At 46.6% G+C, this 10,442-nt stretch overlaps 1 protein-coding gene across 1 annotated transcript; it reads left to right on the top strand.

The window, feature by feature from the left end:
- The first annotated feature begins 2,034 nt into the window (after positions 1-2,034).
- NRSN1 (neurensin 1) lies at positions 2,035-9,798 on the top strand. The gene is made up of 3 exons (XM_052804315.1): positions 2,035-2,214; positions 7,028-7,225; positions 8,231-9,798. Exons 2-3 carry the CDS (start codon positions 7,037-7,039, stop codon positions 8,627-8,629), a joined length of 588 nt encoding a protein of 195 aa, XP_052660275.1. The 5' UTR covers positions 2,035-2,214; positions 7,028-7,036; the 3' UTR covers positions 8,630-9,798.
- The last annotated feature ends 644 nt before the right edge of the window (positions 9,799-10,442 follow it).

The following is a 10,442-nucleotide window of genomic DNA, read 5'->3' as shown; positions in this document are numbered from 1 at the left end:
CCTCTCCACAAGGGAAAAAAAAAAATCAAGTTAACAATAACTACAGCTTGAGGTAGGACATTACACTTGCTCTCCATGCCACTCCCAGCTGAAGCCTTCAGGATAAACACAGTCTAAATTTTGTGAAAGCTGAGAACTGAGGAAAAACTTAACTTTGGAAATTCCTTCATATAACAGCAGCTCACATCCTGAGTCACACCATGACCTACAGGTCCTGGTATTCTAAAACATCTTTGCATTGATGTTATTGATTTCAAGGCTAAAGAGGACATTGACACTCTTCCCTTCGACACCTCTCATCACCAAGCTCAGCTATACTTCAGGAACAGCTCTGATCTCAGCTTGAGTTTACAGTTTTCTTAATGCACTAGAAGTGCGCTAAAAGCAGCTTCTGAGATTATCAATGGTTAACCTTCAGGGTTGTTAATTTGGAGTTCACAGATCATTCTTAGCGTTACTGCAAAGGTCCCCATTGCTACAATACTAATTTGTCTTGGTTCACTGAGCATATTACTTCTGTGTCAGGGAACAAAATTGTACTGAGCCAACACAGGTATTTCATATTCCTTTTATTTATTCCCTTTGTCAGTAGGTAAGTAATCAAAAGAAACTAGCTTTGTGAATAGAGAGAGGACAGCTCGTGTAGATTAATTGCTTTTTCTATAGAAGACATCTTCCTGCTCTGGGATAAAGCAGCGTTCAGTCCTGTCATACTACATGTAAATCTGGTGTGAGTCTTACAGGACAATCCATCAGGAAATCTGTTTTAAGACTGATGCTCCATCCCACTTTTCACTCATTTATCACTTCGCTGTATTTTCCTGGTTTTTCACAAATAATTGTCAGTTTATTACCTTGTTAGTTGACTTGGGCTGGGTTATGCCAAGCACTCACTGAATAGCATACTGCTGGGGAAGTAGCCCTGCTCAGGTCGGGGGAACCACTTTTGGCATCACTCGTTACCTGAAGCAAGAAAGGCATAACAGCTTTGGAAGGATAGGATGAAATCCACTGAAACCAGCATTTCTTCCTCCAAATGTAATCCCTCAAGAGCAAGTAAGCTCTTTTTTAACAGCTATTTTTATGATTCCTAGTTTGCAATTGCCTAAACTTACTGTCGTCATCAAACGCAGTTTTTTTTTCAAAGGAGCTCGAGCATTGCTATTAATGAAACCACCATTAATCTCGCCTTCTTCTTCACGTACTATAGTGATTTAAGCCCTTTAAAAAGACCTTGGTTTTCCTTTGGCTAATACTACCCCATTTTGCTTTAATGCACTTCCACTTTTCCTGCATGCAATGATACCCTATTTCTGTGTGTATTTCAGTACAGAGCATAGAAATGACTCTCTAGCATTCTTGCCCTTTGCATTCTCGTTTTCAGAGGAATCACGTATTGCCGCTCTGCGGGATACATTTTACCATCTCCAGCTCTCAGCGCCTTGCCATGCTCTCTAACCCTTCCCTCGCTAACTTCCTTAATTCCCCAAACTTTCTTACTTTAAGTCTTTTCCCCACCGGCCAGCCAACCCGTTGCTCTCAGGGCAGGCCCAAGACGCGGACTCTTGGCCCTCAGTCTCTGAAAAATCCCGCTGGGCCTCCTGCTGACCGATGATATTCCCCCCCCCCCCCAGATCTCAGCACCTTATTCTTTGCAGCTCATAAATCACTTTTTTTTGGTGATGTCTACGCCCTCGACCGGACAAATAACGCGGCACCGAGTCTCCCCATTTTTCAAGGCCGGTTAAAAGCGGGGGGGCGGGGGGGGGGGGAGGCTGACGGTGGCGATTAGACACCCGGCCCACGGCCCCTCCTGCTCCCGCCACCCACGGAGGACACCCCGCTGGTGGGAGGGAGGTCACCCCGGTGACGGTGGGGAGGTCCGAGGGGATTCTCCTCACCGCTGCCCTTTGGGGGGGGGGGGAGCGCCCAGGCCCGGCATTCCGCCCCGGGGAGCCACCCGCGGGGTTGAGGCGGGCGGGGGCAGCGGCGGGGCCAAGCGCGTCCCGCCGCCCCTCCGTGGCGGCTGTGGCGGCTGCATTGCGCAGGCACGGAGCGGCGGCGAGCGGCGCTCCGGGCCGTACCTAATACGTGGTTGTCTGGGGCCGTGCGCGGCGCAGAGCGGAGATGGGACCGGGGCGGGAGAGCCGCAGCTAGCGCCGCCGCCGCGGTTGCTCGGAACCGGCTGAGGGGGGTGAGCGGTAGGAGGGACAGGTAAACCCGCTGCCGGCCTCCTCGGCAAACTTGGGCTCGGTACTTCGGGGCGGGGGGGGGGGCTTCTGTCACCGTCGGTGCCCTCACGGCGGGAGCGGATGGGGGGGGTACGGAGCGGAGCTTCCCGCCCGGGGGAAGGTGGCGGCCCCGGGGCGGGCTCTCCTCAGCCCTCGGGGCTGCCGGCGCCGGGCGGGGGGGGGGGGGGGGGGTGTGAGGTGAGGATCGCCGGTCGGTCTGTGTGTGTGTCGTCCCCCCCGCCCCGGGGAGGAGAAGGGCCTGCTGGCTCTCCCGCTGCACGGCGGGGGGCACAGGAGTCACCCCGGCCGCCCTCAGGGGGAGGACCCGGTCCCCCGGCCCCGTGTGAGGGCAAAGGCGGCGGGCGGGAACCGCGGCTGCCTGCGGGCTCGCCTCGGCTTCGGCGGACCTGGGTCGGGCCGAGGTGGGCTACTCGTCCGCGACAGGTAGCTTGAGGGATCGCCGAGGCCGGCTGGGAGGCTGCTGTGGGAGACAGGGGATTTATGCCGGTGTTCGCTCCTTTTCCGTGGGTGAAGGCGGGAAGGGTGGCCCTCTCAAGAGAAGGGGCCAAAGCGCGCGAATCTGGAGGAGGGAGAGGGGGGCTTCACCTGCGCGAAGCCGTCGGGGCTCGTGGCTCGCGCTTGGCGGCCGTCTGGTGTCGCGGAGCGATGCCGCGTCCTTACTTGCTTTGCCCTGCCTTTCAGGTGCCAATTCCTCGTGTTTTTTTTTTTAAATGCATCCAACCCTTCAGTAAGGAAGCAGAGGAGTTGGGAAATCTACTGGGTAATTTTTCTTGGAGCTGGCTCGTCTTTTAATCTGCCTGCTCACCAATCCAGTCACATCTCCCCAGATCGGTGGAGAATAGTAAAGCTCAAAGTAAACAGGACAGTTTTTGCCATGGAAACAAAAGTTGCTAGGGGATGGATTGCTACTACGCAGTGGTGTGCTCTGAAGCTGCGATCATACATCCCACGTGTTCCTCGACACCTTGGGTTTAGGCACTGAAAAACTTTTAATGATTGAACCTCTTCCTGCGGCCTGGATGCATGTTCTAGGCTCGTGTGTGACACAGATTTGGGTAACTGTGTCTCTCTAGCAAAAGTTTCCCAACATTTCAGCGTTTAGTTTCTCGGCCACGAAGGTGAGACATGCAGATACGCTTCAACACTCGAGAGATCATAGCCGCTGCAGTATTTATTCATCCAGTGTAAATTGATGCTGTGACACACATTTCCTTCTTATTTATGAACTGTTTTCTCCCACCATAGACTGCCTCAGTTCATCTGCCCCATGTGTAAGTAGCAAGAACAACATCATTATGTTTACATTGCAGCTGAGAAAAGAGACCATCTTAGGCCCAATTACCAGGCTGCTTCAATGAGTCATATAGGGCTGGGAAGCTGCCTTCTCTCTAAGGGACGAGATATTTTGCAAAAGATAGGAGATTACTTATAAGTGGAAGAGTCCGAGCATAAAGAAAACGTTCAGTAGGACTAATATGCAGTCTTGAAAGGAATTAATGATGCTGGCAGTCCTTTTTTTCTTTTTTTTTTTTCCCCCTTCATTTTAAAAGGTTGTACTACTTGATGCTATCACAACTCTTTCAAGCAAAAGATCATTCTTTTGTTTTCTATTCCACCTCCCAGCTCTTACTTATCGTTTCGATCATATGCCTGACCAAAACCACCTATTAGCATTTTAGATTTCTAAAGAAAAAGAATCTCTGAATAATGTAAGCGATTCCAGGCTGTGGGGCTCTTACAGGCAATTCTTCATCAAGCTCTGAGAAACACTACACCCTCCTTTCTCTCTCTTGACTAAACCTACAGACAGTGCAGTGAATGCAAGATAGCATTTATATGGCTTTCTGTAAGATTACATTGAGTTTTCTTAAATTAATTGCAATAAGCACAGGTGCTGGTTCAGACTTGGCAATGTGCTTCGCCTGCTTTCTGAAGAAACCAAAGAAGCTCTAAAATTGTCTCCTGGTGGCAGCTGGAGTAATGCAAATGAGCTTTGGCAGGCCACATTATCTGGTCGTGGTAGGGCTGGCCCTTCCCTGTGTTGACCTTATGGAGTCACTTACACCTGGAGAAAATACCTCCTTTTCTGTTCATTATGTGATCCTAAATAGGCTTACCTGAATGACTTAAGTTGGCAAGGAGTTAAGCATAATGTGTTTAAGGAGGTAGGGTTGATGTGAGAATAAAGACCTAAGTAAGGACCCGAGAGAGCGAGTCTCCGCAGGGCTTTGGTTGGCCTCTTTACTTTCTTCTCTTTCTGATGTGGGAGATGGAGCGTTTGCTTACTCGTAACCAAAAGACGTGTTGAGGGATATGGACATAAACCGTTCTTATCCCTAAGGTATAGGCTGTGGGACCCTGTGTGTGAGGGCTGGGGCAGCTGTGGTAAGCTGCACCATTGCTTCATCCTCTCCTTCCACCCTGAGGTATTTTTATGAGGTGGGCAGAGCTCTGGTTTTGTGAGAACTCTTCAGTGCTTGTCCTGTGGAAGATGGCAGCTAGCTGTTGAAGAAATGGTGGCAGTGAGAAAAGAGGACTTCTTTTCCTCTCTTTTCAGGTAGGGAATAAACAGCAGGAGGGACTCCCAAGCGAAACAGAAAGAACTCTTTTGCAAAAGAACAACCAGGCTCCAAAAGTAGAATAACTTCCAGCATTTCCCCACAAGATCTGGATAAGAGTCCAGATTATATACTTATATCCATACCGCTATTTTTTTTTTTTTTGTACCTCAAAAAGTAATAGCGTTCAAAAGCTCGTAGCATTGTAAAAGAGCACAACGTGCTTTTTTTTTTTTCAATATATTAACTGTAGTGGGAAATGTCAGTATTGGCAACATACAACTTGACACGGGGTGGCCCTGGTGCCTGGCTCTCCCTCCTCACCTGGTGAGCAGCTGGTGGTGTCCAGGAGTTTCCTGCTGTCTCAAGGTCTCCGTCCACCCTGCCTGTTTCTCTGCCTTGCCTGGGAAGGCCAGCACCTTGGGCACACTCCAGAGGGCACTGATGCTGTACCTCCAGCAGAGAGTAAGCCTGTCCACAGAGTCAGAGAACGCTTCTTTGACTTCCTAATGCTTTACGGTGGCTGAAGTGGAAAAGGGAAACTTGCAGGGGATGCAAAGGCAGTTCTGGGTTCAAAGAAGGGGCTCCTGCCATAAGGTGTGCCCGGCGCTACCCCTGCTGCTCTGCAAAGCTCAGCCACCAGCACTGTCCCCCCGTCTCCTGGAGGGAGTGCTGGCCCTCGCTAGGACACCCAGCATCACGCGGGCCTCCTTTTTCACAGAAGTCATGACTGAGTGGGAGCCTTGAAACATCATCACGAGTTGCAAGAGAGAGATATTTGCAGTTACGAGATGCTGAGATCATGAAATTGCAAACTAAACACATATTAGAGATGCAAAATAAATAAAAAACAAGATTACTGGGTTTTATAAAGAGCAAAAAGCAAACCCCTCTATCCCTAGGCCAAGAATGCAACCAGATTCCAAAGGGCTGGAAGATCACTGTTACACCAGCGGTGATTTCAGAGCCAGCCAAGAGCTTCATTCAGACTGTTGCCATTCCCAATTGATACTTTCTGGCTTTGGCTTAATTTAAATGCAGCAGTGTTTGTTTTTCTTGCATACTCCAGTATTTCATGCCCAGCAAGATCACCCATTCCTCAAGGGCTGTAGGGCTGCAAAACTGGGAGATCATAGCTGCCATGAGCATGTCAAACCTCCCTTCCCTCTAAGCAAAATCGCTGTGGCAATCAGATGAACTGCTTGAAGACGATATAAATTGAGCTGTGACATTCAGATGCAAGTACTGATTAACAGTTCCCTTCAGACTAAGACTTTTTGAACTTCTTTAAAGAGAAGTCAGTCAGCTTAAGTAACATTGACCTGTTGCTCAAGTTTTTTAGGGGCTAGTATTACTTCAATGGATTCAGTAGCATTGCACCTGTGCAAGCAAGTTCAGGCCTGGGACCTGCATGGTTAAATACAAATTTTGTGTGTTAGGAAAACTTCCATGAAGTGGAAAGAGTAGGGAACGTTGTTGGTAGTTTTCTTAGCAGGCAAAATTTGCATTTTGTTAAAGTCAGCAGGAGCTTGGGCATTGACTTCTCCAAGGGGGCAGTGGTTTGCCACAAGTTTAGTATTTCCACTTCACTCTCTTCAGTGAGCAGATTGGTGCTGTTATGGCATTCCATCTTTTTCATTTTTAGTTACCCATAGTTAAGTACAGGATATATACCGTTTCAATCTGTCTAGTACTTACCTTGCCTCTGTTTCTCATGGCTATGAATGTTCTATCAATGCTTAGTCCTCCGCTTCAAAATCTCAGGCAAAAACATTAAAAAAAACCTTGCCCAGCGGTTTGGAAAGTTCCTGAGGTTGCAAACTCTGGTTAACTGATGGAAGCAGTCTGGATGAGAGGCAACACGAGCCCCTGAGGGATGCTGGCTTTTGTTACCTGATGTACTCTGCTTTTTTCAATCTCCATGGAAACGCAGTAGCGTGCTAGTGTGAAAGATGGGGAGCAGGCACCCTGCATATGGGAAGGAATGTTCCCTGCAGCACCTTCAGGCTGTGCTGTGCAAGATGCCAAGTGCCTTAGGTTCGCTTGAGCCGAGTCACTGCATGCAACTCTACCAGGCTCGTTTCTTGGTTTGGAAAAAAGTGAAGGAAAGGTCTCTCCTGGGCTGCTTTTCTTCATGTCATCTGGAGAGTTTGTAGCCAGCTTTGCTCTCCCATCATGTCGATAATGATCTGCTTTGCATGAAACCTCTGATTGCAGGTAGGAAGGATGAGCTCCTATGCTGACATCTGCGGGTCCAAGCATGCGCAGGGCAGCACCGAGGGAGGGTACCAACGCTACGGAGTTCGGTCCTACCTGCATCAGTTTTATGAGGACTGCACAGCTTCAATTTGGGAGTATGAGGATGATTTTCAGATCCAGAGATCGCCTAGTAGGTGGAGCTCTGCATTCTGGAAGGTACTGTCTGTTGCTGTTTACTGGAGAGAGAAACTCCCATTTCAAGACTTTCCCATATAACTAACGGCTTTAGGTATTCACCCAGAAAGGCCTTCTGTTGCTCAGTTTTCCCTGACGTGACTGAATAACCATCTGTCTGAAAGCAGGGTGCTCTTACTGAGATACCAAAGGGAGTTCTGGGGTCTTTGGATCATCTAGTTTCTCTGTCATGAGCAGCCATGTCACTGAAACATCAAAGTCTTGTCTAGGAAACCCCACCCATAGCTTGAAAGTGTAGTTGACCTCTGCACCCACAATAGTCCTGCCAGGTTATTGGGAATAGGACTGGTAGGTTAACAACAGTAACTCTGGGACTGTGTGACCTAGGGATCGAGAAAACCGCAAGATCTCCATTAAGGTTGGGGAACTTGACAGACCTGGAGTACACCAGAAGTCAGAAGGGGCCTCTGAGGCCATCTAATCCAACCCCTCTGCTTTGACGGCAGGGCCATTCTGTGTGAACCAAATTTTGCACTTACACTTGAAATGTGCTAGAAATATTCTGTGATCTGTTCACGGCAATAGCATCTTCCTTCTAATCCTTGCAAAGGAATGACATTTCATGAAGCAAAAGCAAGTGGTGGATATGACACCAGGGACTGAACTGTTGGTGCTAACCACCACCTAAAGCTAAAGAAATAATTGGTCACGCAGCACTGGGATTAAACTGTGATCCTCTCTGTGATGGGGCCTTTGGACACGAAACGCTCTTTAGACATATAGATGCATATTGCAGAGTTTCCAGAAATGTCAAAACTGAATTATATGAGTTGTAAAAAGACAGTTTCTCCATATATTTGAGTTCTAGTAAGGCCACATATGACCCAAAAGAAAAATATCAGCCTTCTCCTAGAAGAGAGAACTGTACCTGCAAGACACTGTGAAAGCTAAATGCCTCCTAGGACCACTTACGAACTGAAAACTGGAAAGGCATATTAATTGGGTTTTTGTTTCTTTGTTTTCCAGGTCGGACTCATCTCTGGGACGGCTTTTATGCTGATAGGTTTAACAGTTCTTGTAGTGGGTTTTCTTGTGCCACCGAAAATCGAAGCTCTTGGGAAAGATGATTTTGTTGTGGTGGATACCCGTGCCATTCAGTTTAATGGGTCCCTTGATATATGCAAGCTGGCGGGAGCAATCTTGTTTTGTGTTGGAGGGTCCACCGTGGCAGCATGTCTGCTGATGTCTGCTTTTGCTAAAAGTTACTCCAAAGAAGAAAAGTACCTCCAGCAAAGATTTAAAGAGAGAATAGCTGATATAAAAGCCCATGCAAACCCAGTCACAAAAGCGCCAGCACCGGGAGAATCAAAGATACCTGTCACTTTGTCCAAAGTTCAAAACGTCCAACCTTTATCTGAAACCTGACCCTGGGTTTTGTTTCTCACTTGTAGATCACTTTAACTGGAAAATATCAGCTGTTGTTGGCATACGTGCTAGTGAATTACAACATTGAGTGCTCTGCTGTACAAACACACAGCTGATGGGAAAGCTGCTCCAATACAAATTTAGGATTGCGAAAAGAGAAATTATGTGATTAGACCTGTGACCAATATATTCAGTATATTCGAACATTTTAGTCTGTGTTGATCCAATAAGTCCTTGCAACAACAATTAGGTGTTTAGCTTATCAGATTGCATCCCTGGAAAACATAGGGTGTGTTTATGACAGCCATACCAGGAACACCCTACATCCCACTGTTTAAAGTTTAGATGAGTCAGCTTTTTGTTTAATTTTCTTCTTGCCTTTAAAAATACTGTTTAGTCTTACCGCCTGGTTCTGCTGCCTGGGAAGCCAAGATTCTGCCCTTGTAATTTGCACTTGTCCTCCTGTCACATGCTACAGTCTGTATCAAAGTAATACTGCACAGGTAAAACATACGCAACAGTGAGTGCCCTTAATTTGATCCTGGCGCACGTCACTTCCCAGCAATGTTACTTTCTGGGAAAGACAAGTTATACTTGATCCTGAGTTACAATTAGCCTGTGCAAAACTGCCACTTTTGTCTTAGTCATTGCCATATTAACAAAAAACACAAAATAAAGGAGTTCATATGGGAGGAGGAACATCATACTTGTGTATCTTTGGTTTGATACTGTTTCTTTTGTTATATTGTACTATGTTAGAAGCTCATACAAAATGTTTTTGTTTTGGCTGGGTATGGATTACTAAATGTGGTTTGACATGCCCAGGCCCCATATTCTGTCAGTACATTAATGCCATGTTAGATGACCTTAACGTACTTATCTAAAGACATTTTGAAATGCTGTTTATATTTTTATAGAGGATAGAAAAAGTTATGCTTAACCAGATACATTTGTGTAAACGCTTACCTGAAGACTTGTCCTTTCATGGAAGACCCTTAATTATTTTCCCACCCAGGGCAATTATTTCACTATCTTAATCTATGGATTTAAATTAAACTGTATAAAGAAAGATGTGACATTTGTACTCTCTGACAATATGTGCCACCTTATAGTTCTGTCTATTTTTTTGAATGGATTGAATAAAATTCTAGGCGTGAGCCAACCATGGATTTCGTGCAAAGTTTCTTTCTAGTCAAATAGGTTTATCTGTAAATTTAGTATTTCAGTCTGAAAGGAGAAATTGGCAGTTGAAACTCACCAGTCTCTTAAGGCAGTCTGTTTTCAGCTTTCACAGGCAAGGAATCAAAAAGATCACAGCACACTAACAACAGGTACGTGGTAACAGCTGTGCTCTTTCCTTTGCCGATAAAGCATTTTGTGGTCTGTGAGTCGGTTCATACTTCCACAACTTAAATAAACCAGAACATACATGTTTGGAAGTTTCAGCTGAATCTGCGATAATTATCGTGGCTGACAACAGCATCGGAAATAAAATTTTCTTCTGCAAAGGAAGTGCCTATCTTAGCAACGCAATTGCAGTGTCCAAGCATTAGCACAGAAAAGATGGACAAGCAAGAGCTCGTCACGTGCACGTGATTACAGAGAATGAAACGAAGTAGGTTTTGGTGCATCTGACAATTCACTGGCACCCACATATTAGAAGTGCAAAAGCACATTGCACCCCATGCTTAAAAATAAGATTGTAATCTTAGAGGAGAAGCAGATGAAGCAGCGCTAAAGAGGAAAAGATGAGAAGACCGCTAAGGTGAAGAGCTGTGTATTATTTATCAAGAAAGCCAGCAAGAACAGGGGT

The sequence above is a fragment of the Harpia harpyja genome, chromosome 1 (assembly GCF_026419915.1).
Source record: "Harpia harpyja isolate bHarHar1 chromosome 1, bHarHar1 primary haplotype, whole genome shotgun sequence".
Taxonomy (NCBI): Eukaryota; Metazoa; Chordata; class Aves; order Accipitriformes; family Accipitridae; genus Harpia; species Harpia harpyja.
Note: the sequence above shows the minus strand (reverse complement) of the source record. Positions and strands in the feature narration are given on the sequence as shown.

What these genes read in the sequence shown, in the direction of transcription:
- NRSN1 (XM_052804315.1), top strand. Translation starts at nt 7,037, where the DNA reads ATGAGCTCCTATGCTGACATCTGCGGGTCCAAGCATGCGCAGGGCAGC. An exon ending in GGAGCTCTGCATTCTGGAAG is followed by an intron (nt 7,226 to 8,230) that starts GTACTGTCTGTT and finishes TTTGTTTTCCAG; the next exon opens with GTCGGACTCATCTCTGGGAC.